Raw genomic sequence first — 23,240 nt, forward strand, 5'->3', positions numbered from 1 at the left:
GAGTATCCAGGAAAAGGGGTCATGATCTTGGGATATGGGTGCGCCATTTCGGTAAGGGTAACAGAGATTTCGTCACTCAGAGGGTGATGTGAGAGTGAAATTCTCAAAAAGATTGGGATGTCATTGTACTCATTCATCGTTCTCCTGCCAGCGTGAAGTCTATGGAATTTAATGGGAAATGTGGCCCCAGTCACTCGGGCTGCTTTCATCGGGATGGGGTCAAGCTTCTTGAATTTTAACGGAGATGCAGCCAGTCCAGTATTTGGGGAGTATTCCATAACTGTCTTTCTCTCTCCACAGATGCGGAGAGATATGCTGATTTTTGCAGTATTCTGGAGTTTGCTTAAGAGCTGAGTGGCTCTGGCGGAACTCAGACTCTCTATGCCTTTCCTGTTTAACAGCACTGTTGATGACCCCTTGAATCACATTTCTGCTGACAGAGAGAATGCGGTTTAGACAATATTTGGCCTGGTTGGATTTGTCATGTGGTTTACATAGGAACACATGTGGTCCATTTTCCGCACTGTTGTGGACTTTAAAAGTACAGAGACATTGAAATAACGGTCAACGTGTCCAATTATCCTCTCACAGTTGACCACTTCTTATGGAAACATAGATCTCACAGTGCGTGATACAAAATTGGATTGATCACAGAAGACAAAGATAGTTGTGAAAGTGCAGTTATGTTTCTATCGCTGAAAGTCTGTGATCAGTGACGATATCAAGGGTGAGTGTGGGGACCATGGTTGTATGTAAAATACATAAGTGTTCAGGGAAAAATCTGTAGGTGCTCCTATCAGTGACTTCCTGAATGTCACACTTATCATTAATACCGATTGAGAATCCACGTTGCTCCTTCACAAATATAAGACCTGTCTCTTTCTTTTTCTCTGCTTCCTCCCCACATCTCTTTCCTCGAGCATCTTAGGTGAACTACACATAAGCCAGAATTATCCGGCCCTCTCCAGTTCTGAATAACAGTGAATGGAATCTAAACATTCAAATCATAATTGCCCCAAGTTTCTGCAGTGGTTTCTGTTCTAAATTCAAGTCGCCAATCTCGTCAGAAATTTGATTGTGTTACCATGGTTACGGAACTGCATGCATTTAGCGTATTTGGCTAGGTTTCGTCACATTATCAATAATTACAAGTTGAACTTGTGTTATTTTGCCCTATTTGTCTAAGTGACAGCGCCTGAAACATGTCTCAGAGGGCTGCTGCAGAATGTCACGTTAAAAGTGGTTGTGTTACGATAGAATGAAATCTGAAGAAATCTGATCATTCAGGGAGAAGCAAAATACACAGACACACATACGGTTTGCAGGACACTCCCGAGCAATGAACTGCAACGTGCAACCATGAAATGCTGTTAGAAGACACGCAAAACCAGGTTTTAGAGCAGATCATAATTTGAAATTTGGCAAGATTCATGTATGAAAAAGTAGCTTTTGAGTCTGCACAACCACAGAACCGTCAGTGTGCGTCTTGCCCTTCTGTCGAATCAACAGGAAACACCTGGAACCGTGGTAAATACTGTGCTCAAGCGTTGTAGCCAGGTTCTTCTTTGAAATTAAAACACTCAGATGGAGAACGCCGTAATTTTGGAATGAGAATTGGGGCTCCAAAACATCCCATTTAGTATATCATCAGGGCAATCTCATCTCAGCACCACGCTCACAGCAACAGGGAATCTGTAAATATGTCAAGACCTTAAATTTTAAATCGTGATGCACATTTCCATTAATCCTGGCACAATAACAGAAATGCATAAAAGAACATTTTCAGCATGTCAGAATAAACGAATTTATAAGTCCATTTGGTTAGAAGAAACGTGCACTAAGATCGAAGAATTACACTGTGCATTTGGCGAAAATCTCTTTATCTGTCAATTGCTGAAACACAGTAGCTTTGCAATGTGGAATGACGCTGTTCAGCCAATCGTGTCTGTACTGGCTCTTCAAATTGCATGATCAACCCTTGCCAGTGTCCTCCTTGAAACAACCCGTCCCTCTTTCGATCTCTGTATACTCTTCCAGCCCTCACAAACCCCCCATCTCTCTACCCTCCTTCAGCCCCTAGACCCACCTCTCTATCTGTGTACCCGCCACCAGGCTCTAGCCCCCTCCAGCCCTTGCACCCCCTCTTTATGTCTGTAACCTCCTCTAGCCCCGACACCTCCTTTTCTCTGTCAAACCTCCAGTCCCCTACATCCGCTCCCTATCTCTATAAACCCATCCAGCCCCTGCACCCCCTCCTATCCAGGAACGTGCTGCAGCCTCTACACTCCGGTGTAGAGGAAGCCTTCCTCTGCCTCTCTTCCCGTGGTGGGAGTGTTTGATGGGAGGATCAGTGCAGAGGGAGATTTACTCTGTATTTGACCCTGTGATGTCCCAGGGAGTGTTTGATGGGGGACAGTGTAGAGTGAATTTGACTCCGTGTCAAACGTGGGTATGTTGAGCAGAGTTATGTTTTCTCGATGAACAGAGGCTGGAGTTTCTGTTCCAAGAGGAGCTATGCCTATCTGGAGGTTCCCGTCCATGAACTCAATAATGAGGAAGAAAGATACTCTGTGGTTGGAATATGTTGCCCATTAATTCCAGGCAGTGCCCAAGTCCAACAAGAGATAATCGAACCCTCACCTCGCTCCACTCCCCCTCCGAGTTTCTATGGTGTTACCCCGATTATCAACATCCTGGGGGTTACTATTGAGAGAGATTATAACCATCACCCCGGTGACCTTCATTGGTGTGACCATGACTGAATCCCCCCCCCCTCTAACCCCACTATCAACGTCCTGGGCGTTTCCATTGACCGGAAACTGACCCAGACCCAGCCCTATACAAACACAGCAGCGACAAGAGCAGGTCAGAGGCTGGGAATTCCACAGTGATTAACTCCACTCCTGACTCCTCTCCCTGAAGCCTATCGACTAGGCACAAGTCAGGAGGGTGACGGAATACTCCTCATATGCCCTGGACGTGGACAGTTCTGACAACACTCGAGGAGCTCGACACCATCCAGGAACAAAGCAGCCCCGCACTCGATTGGCCCCACACCCACAAACAACCTCTCCCTCTCTCCCTCCCTGCACCCACCGACGCTTAGTAGCAGCAGTCTGTACCATCGAATTGATGCACTGCAGAAACTCCCTGAGGCTGCTCAGATCGCACCTTCTCAAAACCCACAGCCACTTCCATCGAAGAGGACAAGATGCAGCAGATACACGGGAATAACAGACCCTGCAAGTCTCCATCCGACCCCAACTCCAAAATGCATTGGCTCAACCCTGTACCACGCCGCCCTTGCCCCCAACAACGCCCCCCTCCAATATTATCCCCATAACACTCTCCGAGGCAGCTGGACTGTTCACCAACAAGACTGCTGCAGTTGCCTTTGTGGACTAAATCTCTGAAGGCACCTGTGTGTACACACACACACACACACCCGCACACACACCCACACACACACACACACACACACACACACACAAAGACAGCCACACGCGCGATAGTTACTGCACCGTTTTGTCAGGTTCAACCTCTGCCTTGTACAGGACAATGTTGGAGGGATTATCTGGGAAAGCCTCGAGCTTAGGGGACATCCCTCTGTAGATCCCCAGGGAAGGTGTGAGGAGAGAGGGCGGGAGGTCAATCATTTGCAGAAGTTGCCTGTTTAATCACTGTAAACAAAATATGTGATCACTGATGGGAAAATGTCTTTGATGTAATGTGTCTATCGTGAGTTCGAGACCTCCTTCGGAGAAATCAATTTTTGGATAATTGGTATCCAGATATATGAGGTTCTTCTATATCGACATACATGCACATATATTTATTACAGGCCCTTCCCCACCTTTACAACAGGGCCAACAAGCCTCACCTGCCCCCATTCCAGCGGTCGACCCAGCAACAGCCTCTGGCCACAGTTCTGAATTCTACACTCCTCCGGTCAGAAGGGGGGGACTTCTCGCCGCTCTCGCGCTCCCGTCCTTCTCCAGCCACCGCCAACTTCCAGGGCTTAACTCCGATGTCAGAGTGCACCACAGTGCGATTCTCCTTCACCCTCACCTGACGTCAACGGGCATCCTGAGCTATGCTCCATTCATTTCCATCAGATTTAATCGTGGTGCCCCGTTTCAGGAACAACACACCCCACGTGCCACTGATTTTTTGTCCACAGGCAACAAAATATTTTCATTTCCATTTTAGTTTGAGTTGGGTTCGGTTGAGGTGTGTGGTGCAAAGCCACCTGAACTATCTCAATCCATTTGAGTGTTTTGGGCATTGGAAGACTGAAATCATTCATTTTCATCGTCAAGTGGTGTATGTATTATGGGTGGAGGGGCATCAGGAGTCCCTCCACTCACAACATTGGCTAACATTTGGAAAAACGAAAACATAATCAGGTGTCAGAAAAGTAACAAAACCAAATTAAAATCAATCCCGAGCTTTCCACCACCCGACCCCCGCATCCCACTCCTATTACCTGTCCGCGCCCCTCCCCCCCCAACCCTCTCCCAAAAGCGAGGAGATTGAGCTGGGGAATGTTCATTAGGGACTGTTTTATTTGTGGGTAGATCCAAATCTGACACATATGAATCTTTTAAAGGCTGGTTATAGAGCTTTCAGGACCAGAATGTCCCTGTGAAAATGAAGGAGAGAAACGGTGAGATCCGGGAACTTTGGATGACAAGAGAAATTTCAAGCTTGGTCAAAAATAAAAAAAAAGAAGTATATATAAAGTTTGGGAAACTTGAAGCCAGGCAGAGACCTGGAAAGTACAAAGAAAATCGAAAAGAACTCAAACTCGGAAATAGGAGTGCAAAAAATGGTCATGAAGGCGCTTTGGCAGACGGGATTAAGGAAAATCTCAAGGCGGTTTTGGAAAGGACTAAGGTTGTCAAGTCTCAAGGATCTGATGGGATCTATCCCTGAATACTTAGGGAGGCGGATGAGGAAATTGCTAGGGCTTTGTACGAAATCTTTAGCCACAGGACAGGACTGGCAAATAGCCAATGTTATTCCTTTGAGAAGGACAAACCAGGAAATTACAGGCGAGTGAGCCTTATCAGACAATGTGAAATCAATCTGAAGCCCATCTAAAGTACACTATTCCATTATCATTCATATCTTTATTCAATGACCATTTAAATGCCCTTAAAGTTGGTGAGTATACTCCAATTGCAAGCAGGGCATTCCACGCCCTTTATCTTCCTGAGTAAAGAACCTACCTCTGACATCAGTCATATATGTGTCACCCCTCAATTTAAAGCTATGTCCCCGCGTGCCAGCCATCCCCCTCCGAGGAAAAAGGGTCTCATTGTCCATCTTGTCTAATCTTAATGAAGACTTATTGGAGAAGATTCCTAAGGAGTTAAGGATTGTTTTGAGGAAGTGGTAAGGATGGCTGATGATGGCATGGCGGTAGGTATTATCTGTCTGAACTTTAGCAAGGCCTTTGTCAATGTCCCTCATAGCAGGCTGATGCAGTTCAGAAGATGCAGTCACATAGCTCCTTGAAAGTGGAGTCGTAGGTAAATAGGATAGTGATGAAGGCGTTTGGTATGCTTTCCTTTATTGGTCAGAGTATTGAGTACAGGAGTTGAGAGATCATGCTGTGACTGTACAGGAGATTGGTTCGGTCACTGTTGGAATATTGCGTGCAATTCAGGTCTCCTTCCTATTGGAAAGATGTTGTGAAACTTGAAAGGGTTCAGAAAAGATTAACAAGGATGTTGCCAGGGTTGGGGGAATCTGAGCTACAGGGAGAGGCTGAACAGGCCGGGTCTGTTTTCCCTGGAGCATCGGAGGCTGAGCGGTGACCTTATACAAGTTTACAAAATGTTTAGGGGCATGGATAGGATAAACAGGCAAAGTCTTTTCCCTGGGGTCGGGGAGTCCAGAACTAGAGGGCATAGGTTTAGGGTGAGAGGGGAAAGATATAAAAGAGACCTAAGGGGAAACTTTTTCACACGGAAGGTGGTACATGTATGGAATGAAATGCCTGAGAATGTGGTGGAGGCTGGTACAATTGCAACATTTAAGAGGCATTTGGATGGGTATATGTATAGGAAGGGCTTGGAGGGATATGAGCCGGGTGCTGGCAGGTGGAACTAGATTGGCTTGGGATATCTGGTTGGCATGGACGGGTTGGACCGAAGGGTCAGTTTTCATGCTGTACGTCTTTATGACTCTATGAATCTATGACATGGGACCTGTGGTGAGCTGTTAAGATGCGTACAGAACTGGTTCAGTCACATCTCAGGGTCAACATCTCCTCGACCAAGCTGCGCTGGATCTACGAAGACTCTGTTTCAAGAAGGAAATAATTGTGCAATCTGAGAGACTCACATGCTTTAATGATTTCGCTGACAAAAAATTCAGCGGCTTGAGTAATGGCATGACTGGCCACCAGAGGGTGGTATTGTATCACTTTAAATGAAAGAGCCCACTCTCGCCACATTTGGACACAGAGGCATGAACATATATTAACATCGACACACGTATGGAAACACACATCAACCTGACCATCATCATCGCATCACTTAAACACAAGGCATACAGATGGAGAATGGGTAGTAGGGTTTCATCCCATTTCAACAGTTTCAACCCAAAAACAACAGAGGCCCCACTGCACAGATTCAGAAGCACAGACCTGTGTATCTTTTTCTTTGTTTCCTTCTGTGCGCGTATATTTCCTCCACAATGCTCGCCCTACAAAATATTACCCCACAAATTTCAACCCGTAAAGATTAGCCCACAGTTCATGCCATTCAAACTTTTTCCTCTTCTCGAATTTTTGCTTCTCCAAAACTCCTTTCTAAAGTTTAACATCCACCACAAATGTGTGCCCTTCCAAACATTTAACTCCTACCCGTCCCCAGTTTGTGAGACCACGCCTTGTGTAGTGACCCACAGCTGCATCCTGCTCCATTGGCGACGTTCGATTTTCAGAACGGTCAGTATCTGGTTGGTCTTGTGTTTTGTTTTTGGATACTCAGTGTACGCACAAACAATGAAGGGCCAAACTAAGTGAAGCTACAAACAAGATTATTTGCATGAGAAATAGTACAGGTAAGAAGTGATAGATGTAAGGATCACATAACCAACGGATCAGAGAACAAGGAACAGTCGAGCAGAGCAACAGGTACTTGGGCCCACCAAGATTGTGCTGACACATGACGCATTTCTAAATTAAAAACATTTCCTTTCTACGTTCTGCATATCTTTCTAGTCCCTGCCTGTTCATGTATCTGTCAAGAATGCTTTTAAAAGTTCCTATTGTATCCGTCTCCAAATCTTTGTGGCAACATGTTTCAGGTATTTACCACCTTCAGTGTAAAATAAAAGCTGCCTCTCACATCTCCTTTCACCTTACCCTCTTTTACCTTAAATCTATCATCACACCCTCACCCCAATTGACATTTCCACCCGGGTAGAAAAAGACTATGGACACTTTATCCCTGTTTCTCACCATTTTCTAAAGTTCTATTAGAACTCCCGCCAGCCTCTGATGTTCAAGTGACAACAATATAAGTCTGCCAACCCTCTCCTAGTAACTACTACCCTCTAAACCAGGCCGCATTCTGGTAAACACTTTCTGTAGCCTCTCCAAAGCTTCCACATCCCTTTGGCTGTGTGGCCTTCACACATGAACACAATATTCCAAATGTCGTCTTCCTTAAGTTCGACAGCAAGCAACCTGACTTTAAACGATCATTATCTGTGACCTGACTGGTGAGGGTAAGCATGCCAACCGCCTTCTTGATCACCGTACCATTGTGTTGCCACTTTCAGACGCTGTGTGCCTGTATGCCCAGATCCCTCTGTACATTAATGTTACTCAGATTTCACAGTGGAGTGTATAGTTCTGTCCTGCATTCCGCCTTCCTAAATACTCACACAAAATTATACTCGCACCCATGACGCGGTTACACACTCACAGATTACACCCACAACCAATCACTCACTGAAACTCACACACATTGACTGTGTCACTGACATCAACAAAGTGACACAGAATCCCAACCCATGTGTTTAATAACCGCATTTTTATTGACGAAATGCAAATTACGTTGTACATCAAGTGTCTGAAGAAGAAACGCACATACACATGGAATTCCGAAGAGAAAAGCCTCATTCATAAATGATATGGACGTCGCCCTTAAGAGAGAGTCAATTGATCCATGAAGTGAAATGAATCATCTGATTAATTAACCAAAAAATATCTCGATACCCTCTGTCAACTTCCTGTTTAACAACATACATGATCAAAATGAAAGAATACTCATGAAGGCAGTTCAAGACAAAGCACATGGTGGCAAATTATAATCAATTACAGCAGATACTGAGAAAAACATTCGGCATTTGGTTCATGATGGTAGATGCCCTCTCGCAATATTGTGTGCCTCAGGACGCCCCATGTTGAAATAGACTGTATTATTTATCTGAAACGGTAAAGACAGTAGTTTGAGTCCACTTGAAGACATGTCACCTGTGACTCGCCTTACAGCCTGAGAACTGTGAATCCCCAGTGAAACGTTTCACTCCAAGGTTTGGCGAAAATGATAATGTCTGTCTCTAAAACATCAGGCCGATTAAAGGCCATATTGCAAAGGGGGCATTGATGGGTCTCTGCATCTGCGCAATAGGCCCGTTGTAAAGGACAGCCTGAAATTTATGATTAGATTACATTACACTGAAGAAACAGGCCCTACGGCCCAACAAATCCACACAGACCCAGCGAAGCGCAACTCACCCATACCCCTGCATTTACCACTGACCTAACACTCCGGGCAATTTAGCATGGCGAGTTCATCTCACCTGCACATCTTTGGACTGCAGGAGGACACCGGAGCACCCCGGGAGGAAACCCACGCAGAGAACCTGCAAACTCCAAACAGTCAATCACCTGAGGCGAGAATTGAACCCGGGTCCCTGGCGCGGTGAGGCAGCAGTGCAAACCACTGTGCCAGCGTGCCGCATACCTCGAACAGTAGCAGAGAAGTGGGCAGCAATTATCCCTCGGACAATACTTATTCTACAATTGACAATCTCACTGAACGTATTTTACAGTAATTATCACCTTCTGATCGGTGAGGGGTTATCTGCTGAGTGTACCTTATCCTAAATTACAGCAGAGAGGACATTTCTAAACGTACATCACAGGCCATGCGTGATTTTGCACACCAGGTGGTGATGAAAAGTGCAACATTAAGAAAAATCTTTTGTTCCTTTCGCTCTGGTAAAACAATTTCAATGAACGCTGTGACTAGATAACATTTTCTCACTAGTTAGAAACGCCAATGACAAATAACCAGGGGAAAGATATGAAAGGGACCGAAAGGTCAATTTTTTTTCGCAGTGGCTTGTACGTGTATGGATAAAGATGCCAGAGGAAGTGGTGGAATCTGTTACAATTACAGCATTTAAAAGGCATCTGGTTGATTATATGAACAGAAAGAGTTTGGAGGGATATGGAGAAAGTGAGGACGGTATGTGCTGGAGATCAGAATCGAAAATGTGGTGTTAGAAAATCACAGGAGGTCAGGCAGCATGCGGGGAGCAGTAGAACTGACGTTTTGGACAAGAGTCCTTCATCAGGAATGAGGCCTTATTCCTGATGAAGCACTTTTGCCCAAAACGTCTATTTTCCTGCTCCTCACATGCTGCCTGAACTGCTCAGCTTTTCGAACACCACATTCTCGATTCACAGAAATATGGGCCAAATGTTGGCAAACGGGATCAGATTAGGTTGGTTTCGGGTCCTCACTGACGAGTTGGACCGGAGGGTCTGGTTCTGTGCAGGACCGGAGGGTCTGGTTTAATGACTATAACTCTACAGTCAATGATGCCGTGCTCTCTGTGATGACTTTCAACATTACAAAACGCCCATTAAATTTCACAATTTCGCGCAGAGGCAGATCATTATCTCCTCTGCATCAGAAACATTGGAGCTAAAAGGTACAGGTGGGTCTTATCAGTTGGATGCGTCTGCTGCAAAATTTGGCATCACACTCTCAGTGGAGGCATGGTTGATACGTGAGCTGTCCGCAAACAAAGGATCAATTTCCTGAAAGGGCATCAGAGTAAACGCTGCAATACCTACCAGAGCATATGCTGCCTGGGGCTGAGATGATTCAAGTAAGAATTGGCACCCCTCAGAGCTGTCCAGGAAACTGGACAATGCTGATCGTGATTAGGAAGATGGAGAGGCCTTGTCAAAGGATGTGTCCTAGACGCATTCAATCATATAGTAGAGAAGAGGCCCTTCGCTCCATGGAGTATGCACTGTCAAAAATATGCTACTTCTGATATTAATCTCAAGTTCCTGCAGTAGACCCTTGTCCTTCGATGTCATAATATTGCCAGCGTTCAGCCAAGTTTTAAATGTTTTTTGGTATCCTGCCTCACCTAACACAGAGACAGTGCATTCCAGTAACCCAGCACCCTCTAGGTGGTGATTAGGTTCCTCAAATTACTTCTAAACCTCCTGACATTCTCTTTTAAATTATGTCAAACTAGTTATTGACCCTTAGTCAGTTTGATAATGAGGATCAAGGTTTGTTAATAAATTTCACAATCACTTCGGATTTTATTTGTGTCATTGCTAAGATATATTTAAGTATTGTAGCAATTGGAACAATAATTAGAAAAAAATCGAATATGAAATGCTATGTTTCACATTTGGGAAAGATTAGCATTAAGTGACGTTAAAGTGGGAAAGGAATCTGATGAGATGCAGTCGCTTAGTTGGCAGTGTGACCAATCCGACATGTTGAAGGACAGATCGCTTGACAAGGAAATCAACGAAAATGAACCTCAGAAGGGCTGGGGGATGAGAAAGAGAATGATTCATTTTGGTGACTGGGGAGGTTAGGAACATTGGAGTAAGTTTGATTCAATGGCCTATTGGAAATGTCGTAAATGGCTGAGCAGCTGATGGGGTCGTCTGGTTTTTACGACAATGACACCCATGAACTAGTGACAGGTATAATATTGAAACTGGAAAAGTTCATTCATCGACGCCAATTGATTTGAGACCGGTTACACAGAATGATCAGATCAAACCCAGCTCTCTTTCAATTTACAAATAAAATCCATTGGATCTGTCTTCCCAGTTTGCAACAAGAACGACAACATTAAAAACACAGACCACCAAAAGCCCCATATTATATATTTTCCAATCAGCCAGTACCTGATTCATTGTGCACCGGAGTTTTATGAACTGTCAATCTCACAGTGGCTGAAAGTAGACCTATGAAAGGAGCTGACAAAAGGCAGTGTCTGATCAAAATCAAAGTATTTCATTTGTTAAAAAAAAGGTAATTTCTCAATGTGCTGGCATTAAGATCCTGTCCAGGAATACCACACTTTCTAACTAACTGTTTCTGGGGACAAGACGTTGATAGTTTTGAATCATGTTCTTCAATTTTCAGTAAATGCAATATCAATCAGAGAATGGAAAGGGATGAAGACAGTGTGGACACACAGATTGGTGGTTGTGATGTGAGAGACTGTAATTCAACTTGCTGAGCGAACAAAGACCATTGTCAGCATTTGTCAGTGCGAGGGGCACATCAGGATCACTGTCCATTTGTGACTGGCCATCCTGAGATTCAGTCTCAATGTCATCGGAACTGCCATGAACTCGATCTTGATGGAAAACAAATGATTATCTCCGATAGAAATTGTAACACACGACACCAAGGGCTAGAAGAGAAGATTCGTGCTAGACTACAGCATTAATGCTGCACCGTGGAATTCTAAGTTAGGTTTTTCTCATGGGAGTTCAACATCGGAGGCATTTGCAGAGATCAACAGCAAATTAGGTCTGCTTTATCTCTAAATTAGAACGCTAAGTGGATCCAATAAGGTAGGAAAATTTCATTATGTAATTGTTAAAGATGAACTACCTCCAATTGTTGGACATTCCAGCTCCCAGGGACATAATCAATGACTTATCAAGAGGCAACTCAAAAGGCATCATGGAAGAAGAAAGGCTGAGCGGGATTTCGAATTGACTTCCTCTCAAAACAGTTGATTTCAGATAAAGTGCCAGTTTTAAATATGAGACAGATTAGATTTTTTGTTCAATAAAGTCCAGAAGGTGTTTGGGCCAAAGGCAGGTATCTGTATTTAGACCACACAACAGCCAGGCATGATCTTACTGACTCTGAGAACAGGTTTCAGGGGCTGAATAGCTTATTCCTGTCCCTCCATCCTTATTTGTTTCCTTCCGGCCGAGGGCACTGAGGGATAGATATGATTGAGCTGCAAGGAATTACGAAGGTACGCAATTAGTTTGGACAGGAAGGAACTTTTCTCTTGGGAGGGCGAGGTCAAAGATCAAGGGTGTGGATTTCAGGGGAATGGAGGAAGAATGAAAGTTTTTTGAGGAAACTTGTGTTCGCCTGGAAGCTGTTTGGAATCTGGGACTCTCTGACAGTCAGAGTGTCAGAATTAAAAGATCCTCACGACATGTAAGCAGTACTCAGTGGTACATTTGTGCTTTCAGGCCACACAAAAACAGTGAAAAAAGTGCGGGCAAATGGAGTTCGAATAGTTAGGTAGTTGATTTTTACTGGCCAGGGCTCAATGGACCATGTCTCTCTGACTCCAATCCAGCAACATTCTTTGAAATTAACATTGCTCATGTTTGAAAGGCATGGATAGGAGAAACAGTCAAAGTCTTTTCCCTGGGCTTGGGGAGTCCAGAATGAGAGGGCAATGATTTAGGCTGAGAGGGGATAGATATAAAAGAGACCTATGGGGCAAAATTTTCACACCGTGGGTGGTATGTGTATGGAATGAGCTGCTGGAGGAGGTGGTGGAGGTTGGTACAATTGCAACATATAAGAGGCATTTGGATGGATAGATGAATAGGAAGGGTTTGGATGGATATGGGACGGGTGCTGGCAGTTGAGACGAGATTGGGTTGGGATATCTTGATGGCATGGGCGGGTTGGACAAAAGCGTCTGTTGCCATGCTGTACATCTCTATGGCTCTATGACTATGTTTGGATGGCAGAGAGAGAGTAAAGGACAAAAGCGAACTGACAGAAAATGAATTCATACGCACCCGAAGTACTGTTTGCATTCACCTCAAGAATTTCTGATCCTGGATGATTGCCACTCAAGCCATGGCTGGTGTAGTATTCGATGTGATTAAGTGAATCAACGGAAGCAGAAATTGCTAAAAACAGAAATGGAGAGTTATTATCGGGTTTAATGGCAGCGTGAATGCACGACCCTTTAAAGTTTTGATCAAGCTAAATTACTTCATACAACTGGTGGTGAATCTGTAGAAAGTTTTGCCACAGAGAGCTACGATTGTCAACTAAAACAGCGATACAGAGTTTCTTCATGAGTGAGGGATTAAAAGGTTCCTGGGAAGGCAAGAGAAAGAGGTTGAGAACATGCCTGCCATGGTCAAAAAGCGGAGCCGATCCGGGGGGCCGAATGGCCTAATTCTGCTCCTGTACCTCTTTGTCTAATAGTCTATGGTGCTATCGTTTGTGATCTTAACTGGAGCATCGAAGTAGAAAACATAATCCTTTCATCTTCTCTGCAGCAATAACTGGAATGTTTTCAATTGGCGAGCTATACGAGAAAATCATTCAATACACAAATTTACTCAATTTCATTCCAACTGCAATCAGAAATGAGAAACAAGCTTTCGTCCTTAAATCGTGGAAACAATTTCACAAACAGTACGTTTAATGACTTAATTCTCAAGTCTACCAAGCAACTTCTTTTTTACTGGTTCGCCTTTCGCTGTTCTTAAAACAGTAAAACAATGCACATTTCTTGAATAAATTAAATGTAATTTCCACGGATTTGTTGAATTGTATATGCCGTTTGTGCAAATGCTTTCATTCAATTTTTTTTCTCAGTATTATTCTCAGTTCGTAAACTTATTCAATCATTTCAGATATGATCAAGTGATATTCCTTCTCAGATTTATCGTTATGACAATTAAATCAAGACCAAAACATTCAGTTGCAACCATAATGTCACCATCTGTGTGATTTAACTTGTTTGTCATCAACAGGTTTAGTAGGCAGTACCGACCATGCACCCTTATCTGGTGTATTTTGATTAGTGTTCGTCTATCTGCTATTCTCAGATTATCAGTTAAGTCACATAAATGTAAAACATCTCGTTTAATTATTATGCTGTGCTTTATTTCATTGGATTCCAGCACCACAGAGGAATGGCACGTGTTTGGCACCAGGTATAAGCGCCGCTAAACACAACATGGTACAATGGACATCTGTCTCCATGCATTACAACCATGCATTTTTTAATCTTTATTTGTTTGTGATTTGCTCAATGGTTCTGATATGAATTGTTGTGAAACCAACACTAATGACGATAATTTTATTATTGTAAATTCAATCGGTGAATGGATAAATTAGTCTCAGTTTCAGATACCTAATGGAGTCTGTGGGGAACGAGGGTGGATTTGGCACGTGCCATTCGGCACATACTTACCTATAAACATCAGAAATATACTTTCAGAAATTAATGTCAACAACAATTGTCATGCAGGAAGTCTTCCTTTTACTTTTCTCGGCATAACATCGTGGGCCAAAAGGCCAGTTCTGTGCTGAACTTTTCTAAGTTCTATGCTCTCTAAACACAGAAAGACTCCACACTCACTGTGACAACTGCCTGAACACAAAAACAGTGATTTGATAACTAATCATGTTCATCCATTTCACTGATCATTGACAACTGGAAATTGAAGGGAGGTTCTTCTTCTCCTTGAATGGTTTACTATGAGTTCGGAAATACATACCTGCTCCATGTTTCTGATCCACCCTCTTGCCGGTGGGAATGTTCTCAATTTCTTCATAAATTCCTTGGTACAAACCAAGACTTGAGCCCCTGCCAACAGTGTAAAATTCTGTTGAAGGAAGGATTGACTGGTCAACATTTGTCACTAAACTGCTGCAGCAATGTTTCGTTATTTGTGAAGCAACATTAGCGTGAATCACTAGTTGTTCATGAAACCCAGGAATAGAGAATCTAAGTGCAATATTGATTGGCTAGTGAGGGCAGAATCGATTTGGAAAAGCAAATGAACAAACCGTGATGAATTCTCATGTCTCATCAGTGTGCAAAACATCGTTTATTAAAGATAGAAACTGGAAATTTGTTTGTCGTGATGTGTATGGTCAATTTTGTTTCCGTGAGGAATCGTCATTTCCACATGCACTGTTTAAACAAGAAAATACTCGCCCACAAGGACGCATGTGAGAAATAAATGGTGTCTGCCCAAGTTAAAACTAGTTGAGGCAATTAACTTTTGTGTTAATAACTTTTGGACAAACAAAACATTGATGAAAACGGGGGGCGGGGGTCACATGTCAATGTTTCAAACAACATTTCTTCAAAGACAATGCTTTGAAAAACAATATTTTACAAAATAGTTATAGTAACCAAACAACTGTATAGTTGTAAATATTAATTGAACAAAAAAGTTGAAAAAAGAAGTAAGGAGTACCTTAGTGAAGTGATAACCATTAAATAAGTATACTTCTTTGGAGGAATAGGTGGAAGCTGCACTTAATGCAATTTCAACATACAGGAGCTGATGCATTATGTAATTCGCATTGACCATCGTTGCCATCTAGTGGTATAGATTTCTTAAGCAAATGCATTGAAATTAGTGTAAAAAGTGCCCAGGTGTCATCTGGTCAGACAAGACAACCCAGTTGTAGAATGACTGAGAAGAGCACTTAACCCTCTCGCGGATCTTGGGTTCTAGTATCAGCAACCAGCAACTGATGAGCTGTAAAGGAAAATTAACTGATGAGAGAGCAAACGTCTCAATGAAATTTCAAGGCACATTGATGCCATAAATAACTTGCTTTGGAAATGAAATGCACAGATTAACTGAAAGATAAGACAGATTCAGTTTTTACGTTTATTTCCCGTTCTTAACTATACGGGACAAATCCATGTAAAAGGTTAATTCTGTTTCTCTTTGCAAGTTTTGGGGCCTTGATAAATGTTCAATGCTTTTTTGATTTGGTTTTAAGTTTTACTTACTGTGTTGAAATATTTTGCCTTTGCATCAGTGTAAAAGTGTAAACGTGGTGTTTTAGTAGATAAAGGCTCTACTAAAAAAGGCCTCGTATTCAACACCATTAAGGCCAAGTGATGGAAACGCGAAATGACAATGTAAAGATCCAAAACCATGTGGAATAACAAAACTGGATCAGTGTTAGCTCACTTGTGAGGCTTACCTTTCATTTGAAATTTCCTCTGCATTACCACCAGTAATACGAACACCTCACAGGTTAGCAGTACTCCCAAGGTTATGCAGACGACAATAGGGACTTGCAGCCCTTAAGGAGGAGATGGCAAAGGGATTTATCTTAGATAAGAGCTGCCTTGTGCAATTGCGAAGAACCCATCAATAAGAAAACACTGACATTAGCTTAAAAGTCGTGAAAGTGCCAAATGCATCAACGTCACTCAACAGGAATGTAACGGTAACAGAAACATTAATAATAGTTTCAATCATAAATACCTCCAGGTGGTGTTGAAGGGGAAGTTTGTAACAAATCGGATTCTGAGCAAGAGATGGTACAAATATTAAGGAAAGTGAAACTGACTTCAGGAAGACAAATGACGGCACTGAGTTGTCACAATAATGATAACTGGTCGGTAATACTCAGCATCTTGCTTACCAGAACAGATCACGCTGGCAATTTCCTTGTAATTGCAGTGCCTTTGAGCTAGTGCTGGGGAGAGACAGTCAGACAGAGAGGATTCACCTCCCTTACACTTCACGTCATTCTGCCAGATCACATCGTTACCCTGGGGGACAGAGTGCCCTCCTCGGGCCGACAGAGCGAAGCCGCATCCCAACTGCCTGCAGACGACATTGGCAGCAGTTATATCCCAGGAATTACCACACACCGAGCCCCAGCGTGTATCACACATGATCTCCACTCTCCCAGAACAGTTGCTCCTTCCTCCATCCAGGCGCACGCTGTTTTGCCAATCTGTGGCACAGAATTTATTATTATTGAATGTGGAATAAAGCAGAAAGATCGGTCCAAGAGTTAGCACATTCATGATGATGACGCACCTGATTGTTGACGGCAGAAATGTGAACTGAGAGGCTGGTCTTTTATTTCATTGCTCCCTGAAAAGAGGAGAAAGATGCTGGCTCTATTAGTAATCAGTGTTTGGAATGACACGTGAATATTGAGAAGGTTTGTCGTGTTACCTGAACAAAGGACACGTGCATCTTTCCTGCCATTGGAGTTGTGTTGACCCCATGGATTTCTCTGACATTGCCAAAGGGTTGACTCCTGTGATGGACAATCAATCTCACCGAGCCAAATAGGTCCCGTTCCTGCTCCGAATAATTTATTGTCATAACTAACATCCACCAGGACACCACAGTGCAACTGTTTACAAATAACTGCAGCATCGTGGAAATCCAGACTTTCCAAGCACACCGTTCCCCACGTCATATTGTAGAACACTTCCACTCTTCCCTCACAGCGATTCTTTCCATTCACCAGCCGCATCTCCTTGTGCTCTGTTCGTACAATAACAGATAGCCAGGTTGATACATTGTTCATGCCTTCCATATATTCCCATGTCTCTCCTCTGACTTTCAACTTAGGTCTTGTTAATAAATAAGGGACATGAGATTCCTCACTAAACATTTGGCAGAAAGCACGGACATCTAAAGGAGAAGCAGGGCAGAAGATGCAACGTCCACGGAATTTCAAAAGACATCCGAACAATGTGTTGGTAAAATCTTGAAAAGGATTCAGTTTCAAAGGTTGGAGCCAGACGAAACCGACAGCAAATAGAAAGTGTGAGGTCAAAGTAGATTTTCAGATTCCAACGTGTGGAAGTGGTGAACCACTGGGAATAGGGCTGATATCATGCCTGTTAAATATTGAGGTGAGCAATTTGGATTTGGTAACTCCAAGGCAATTTCAAACAATCTGATTCGCAATCAAATAGAAAGTGTGGTTACAGTTGAAAGGATCACGGACAAAGCAAGTATATCAGAATAAATAGCCAGTATGTGTGCCCAGTGCGTGTTTTTTAAAAAAAAATTGGTTAAGTCTAAATTGGGGAAATCTGGAAGAAAGGAGAAAGAGGACATACACTCAAGGAAAATTAAGAATCATTCCGATTAAGAGCCGAAGAACGATCGAGGGATACAGAGACAGGATCACAATGCTCATCGCTGGGTACAAAACTAAAGAACATGACTAACAGTTTCTCTTGAATACACTTGTTTGGAATATTTGGGCGAATATTCACTTTTCCCAGAATATTGACAATGGACCATTAATGATGCCTTTCATGCACGGATTGGCATGCACTTGAACTAGGAATATACTCCAGATTAGATTCCCTAGTGTATGGAAAAAGGCACTTCGGCCCAACAAGTCCACACCTACCCTCTGAACAGTAACAGACCTTTTCCCCGAACCGCCATTTACCCCGACTACACAACAGTCCATAAAGTCTCACATCAAAAAAAAGGTGAATAACAATATGGCGTGGCCTTACTGGAGCACATAATTCTCACATCTTCTTTATGAGAACAATCGTCTTCGTGACCCAATTGTGCTGAAGGACATTCCCAGAGAAATGATTCATTTCCAGAACACTTCACATCTTTCAACCAAACTGGGCCTGAGCCCGGTTCATACGAGGAAGGAAGTGACATTTCCATTACGTGTCCACAGCCCAATTGTTTGCAAACCACTCCAGCATCTATCGTATCCCAGGAGTCGTCACAAACTGATCCCCATGTCCCATTGTAGTAAATCTCCACTCGACCTGCACAAGGGCTTCCACCATCTGACAGTCTCAACTGGATATGCTCTATTAGATTAAAAACAGAATTTTATACTTTCAATACGCACTCCCTTCTTCATTTAGTCCAGCAGAGTATATTGATTCGTGTAAAGCTTAACCAAGGGAATATGCAATAGAATGATGGAGGAGTTTGCTAAAGTAGACTGGAAGCAAACACATTATGATGGGGCACTTGATGAACAGTGGAGGAATTTCAGAGCAATCTTTCAAAATGCTCATCGGTGAAAAGGAAGAATTGTAGGAAAGGGATTAATCAGTCATGTGTGTCTAAGGAAATCAGGGAGACTATCAAATTGGAAGAGGAGGAATACAAAGTGACAAAGGTCAGTGGGAAACTAGAAAACTGTGAAAACATTAAAGACCAACAGAAAGCCACAAAAAGGCTTTAAATTAAGCAACATATTTCGTGAGACAAAAAATAACCAGGATATAAAGACAGATCGCAAATGCTTCTTCAAATACATATAACAAAAAGGAGTCGTTAAATTGAAAATGGGTACTTTTGGCTTGAGAAGGGTTTTTAGTCCTGGGATATATAAGGAAATGCCTGAGGCATTGAATTGGTATTTTGTCTCAGTTTTCACAGTGGATGATACAAATGACATGCCATTGAATGACAAAGAGACGAAGTGAGGCAATAAGTTAGGAAACAATCAGTACTACGTTAGAGATTGTTTTGGGCACGCTAAACGAGTTCAGGGTACAGAAATCTCCTGGCCCTGATGGAGTGCATTCCAGTGTACTAAAAGAGATATTTTAATTTTACAAAACTGAATGGGCTCTGGGGCAGTTATATCAGATTGAAAAACAGTAACTATGACGCCACTGTTTAAAAAGGGAGGTCGACAAAAGATGGGGAATCTTAGACAGGTTCGCTGAACTTCTGTGGAGGGCAAAATGCTAGAGTTTTTATTTCAAGGAAGAAATAGCACGTCATCTAGATGAAAATTATCCCGTTGGCATTGGACCATGAAGGGTAGTCAGGCTAACCATTTGTGGGAGTTCTATGAAGACATTACAGACACAGTGAACAACAAGGACTCAGTAGGTGGGTTGTATTTAGATTTCCAAGCGGCATTCAAAAAGGTGCCGCACAAAAGGCTGCTGCATTAGACAAAGATGCAAGCCATTGTGGACAATGCATTAACATGCATAGTAGATTGGTTAACCTACAAGAATCAAAGTGTGGGGATAAATGAGTGGCACTCTGGTTGGCAATCAGTAACTAGTGGTGCGCCTCAGGGATCAGAATTGGGAACGCAATTATTTGCAGTTTACGTCAAAGATTTGGAGCTGGGGACCACGTGTAGTGTGTCAAAGTTTGGATGTGACACGAAGTTGAGAGGCAGAGTAATGCGTGCAGAGGGCTGTGAAACGTTGCACAGGGACCTAGATAGTGCAGGTATTTGGGAAAGGTTCTGGCAGATAGAGGACAATGTCAGTAAAGGTGAAGTCATCCAATTCGGTGGGAATAACAGAGACAAGGACTACTACTTCAATGGTAAGAAATTGCAGCACGCCGCTCTGCAGTAGGACCTGAATCACACAAGGTTAGTCTGTAATTGCAATAGATAATTATGAAGACACATGGGATTTTCTCCTTCATTGCGAAAGGGGTTAAACTTAAAAGCAGGGTGGTAAAATTGCAGCTACGAAACTTAAATCCCGTTGAGTTGTCCAAAAGCATGGTGAAGTGTTAACTAAAAAGGATAAAACAAAACTGGGTCGAGAGGAAGGAAGGGAGGTTTCGAAGGGAAATTTCGAAATTTTGCTTTTTGAAAATGATACTACCAGCCTTGTATTGGGACAATTACGTTTGGAATGGACAAAAGCCAGACTTCTGCAGCACAGTGGGATCTGCGAGTTCTCGACCTACAGGATATTAAGACACTGAAAACCGTGGAGGCGGTTGATTAGGCAGATGGGTGTGGAACAATGGACACATTAACTGGGAAATATCTGAAAACACTGAAAACGTTTGTCAGGCATGTTTACTGGGATGGAATTGAAAGCAGCTTGTAGGTAACAGATGAGGAATCGGCCATAGTCCGAACTAGGTAATGGTGGGAAGACACTTGAATGAAAGCAACTGGCCACAGGTAGCGGGTGGGGTGGGGGGTGGGGGTGGGGGGAAGACATGAGGAGGGTTTTAAGTTGCCCTGGTAACAGGATGAGGATCCCAACTGCACATGAGTTGAATTACGGGTGAATGTTACATATTTCAAAATGGTGCAAATAGATTCAGCGTCCGACAGTTTGCAGGCCGAGGATTAGGCTACCAAGCTGGAAATGGTGGTGATGGAAACCAAAGAAGATGCCTTTCGGACCACACATAGGAAATGCTGAATAGACAATGTTCTTTGTTGTCTATCCTATCTATGTTTGTCATAATTTTATTCCTCTCAGTCAAACTCGAATGCTCCGTCTCCTCTGCCCCAAGGTAAACAAACACAGACTGTCCAAAATCTCTATAATTTGGAAATGTCAGCCCAAGGAAGATACTGGAAAGACTCCTCGCCAGTGCGGCGGTGCTGCTCCAATGTTGTGGATTCCAAAGTCACTTTCATTAATCTGTCTTTGACAAAAATGCAATTAAATAAAGTTTCAGTGTGACTTCCCCGCTATTATACTGAAAGTATTGGACAAAAAAGGCAAATATTTCATATTCCTTCTTGACCACATTAACTACCTGTCCCTCGAATGTAAGGATCTATTGGACATACCCATCAAGTTCACGCTGATGTTCGCTGCTTTGAAATGTTCTATAATTCATCAAAGAGTACCTTCCTTTGCTTGTTATTCCCAAGTGTGTGTCCTTATACTTATCTAAATTGAATTCCATCTACCACTGGCTAGCCTATCCGGCCATCCGTCGATTTCCTTCTGTAACCCGAACTCTTCTCGCATCAGTATTTAGCAGACCCCTCATTTAAGGTTAATTTAGGAATTTATGATCAACCCTCTAACATTCACTCTGAAAACGTTTGAACATTTCGTTAGTTTCCTGTCCTGCCGTCCATTCAGCATTCTTCAGAAATGTGATCTCAACCCAAACATTTCTTCCTGAATTACATTCATTTTCATTTTCCATCACTGCTAATATTCATCTCAATCAGTCATGTGGCCATCATTGCCTCCATATTTCAACATTTATTTCCAAGTATCTAGTCTTCAGTGTTTCCGCACCAGCCCCTAAATTCACATCCATTATTGATGCACTACGTCTCATATTATATCAGTGTCACTATTTTACATGTCAAAGCACGTGTTTTACAAAAAACTCCGTCTTCGAGTGGATTATCTAATAAATTCATTCTTTCCTTTTCATCTTCCCAGTGCTGCAAAGAATCAGACAATCCTTCCGACTAATTACAACCTCTATTGATAGAAATCGAGGTCTTCCAAACATACAGTTCTCATCTTAATTCGATGCTCTTCCCACACTGATAACTCTCTCATGTGTCAGTTTTACTTTTGGCTTATAAAATATTTGCAACTTGAAACTTCCAAAAACAAAGTTTCAGTTTTTCACACCCATTCATCTGGCCCATGCCTGCTTTCACCTGGACTAATAGTGAAGAACGTGTGATACACATTCTCAGGAGACAGATATCTGTTTTGATCGTTCTGAGCAAGGTCTTCTGTGTCGCGTCTTCTTACCTGAACAGAGGATGACGACGTTACTGCTGTCGGTGACAGATGAATTCAATGGGCCTGAGATCCTACAATCCCGGAGCTGAGATTCCTGTCCATGACACTGGATATCATGCACCCACGGACGGCCATCACTTTCCCCGTACTGTGAAGACTTATAAGTTTCTAAGGCATGACCGCATCCCAGCTGTCTGCAAACCACGTGGGAATCATTCAGATCCCAGAGGGTGTCCTGCACTCTGCCCCAGCTTCCATTGTAGTAAACCTCAACTCGGCCATCACAGCGGCTTCCCCCATTCACCAGTCTTGGCCACCAATTTTCATCTGCAACATGAAATGTATTTAGAACAACTTTTACACAGAATTGAAACGTTCAAGAATTAATAATCACAATGAAATGTATCATTTTACAAAATAACTATTTTATCATGGCTTATCCGATACCTTTTCAGACAGTTTCATTTTTACCATTGCCTTTCTTTTCCAAACACTTGAGAGAGATATGGAGGAATATGTACTGTTGAAATGGAGCAAAAGCGTGAAAGGAAGTGAATTGTCAACAGGTCATGGTGGATTTTGGGAAGTGGGCTGATGGGAGCCCCGAAGTCGTGAATTGAAGTGCTTCCTGCCTAATCTCTATCAGTCATTCCTAATTGATTAGATATTGTCAAAGACAATATTAGTGATGATTTTATCAATTCTGCCAACCTCAC

General features: G+C 42.8%; 2 protein-coding genes across 2 annotated transcripts in view; both read right to left on the bottom strand.

The window, feature by feature from the left end:
- Positions 1-16,281, bottom strand: part of LOC140461062 (scavenger receptor cysteine-rich domain-containing protein DMBT1-like) — a 34,102-nt gene extending 17,821 nt beyond the window's left edge. Inside the window, exons 1-3 of the mRNA XM_072555846.1 lie at positions 16,257-16,281; positions 14,804-14,911; positions 13,082-13,195 (exon numbers count right to left, since the gene is read on the bottom strand). Coding sequence (XP_072411947.1) covers positions 13,082-13,195; positions 14,804-14,911; positions 16,257-16,281 — 247 coding nt within the window. The remainder of the gene's footprint in view (positions 1-13,081; positions 13,196-14,803; positions 14,912-16,256) is intronic.
- Positions 16,282-16,629: 348 nt separating this feature from the next.
- The window catches only part of LOC140461063 (scavenger receptor cysteine-rich domain-containing protein DMBT1-like), a 36,331-nt gene continuing 29,720 nt past the window's right edge, over positions 16,630-23,240 (bottom strand). Inside the window, exons 6-9 of the mRNA XM_072555847.1 lie at positions 22,534-22,851; positions 17,249-17,716; positions 17,108-17,164; positions 16,630-17,021 (exon numbers count right to left, since the gene is read on the bottom strand). Of these exons, the coding sequence (XP_072411948.1) occupies positions 16,630-17,021; positions 17,108-17,164; positions 17,249-17,716; positions 22,534-22,851 (1,235 nt within the window). The remainder of the gene's footprint in view (positions 17,022-17,107; positions 17,165-17,248; positions 17,717-22,533; positions 22,852-23,240) is intronic.

This window comes from Chiloscyllium punctatum, chromosome 36, assembly GCF_047496795.1.
Source record: "Chiloscyllium punctatum isolate Juve2018m chromosome 36, sChiPun1.3, whole genome shotgun sequence".
NCBI classification, from domain to species: Eukaryota; Metazoa; Chordata; class Chondrichthyes; order Orectolobiformes; family Hemiscylliidae; genus Chiloscyllium; species Chiloscyllium punctatum.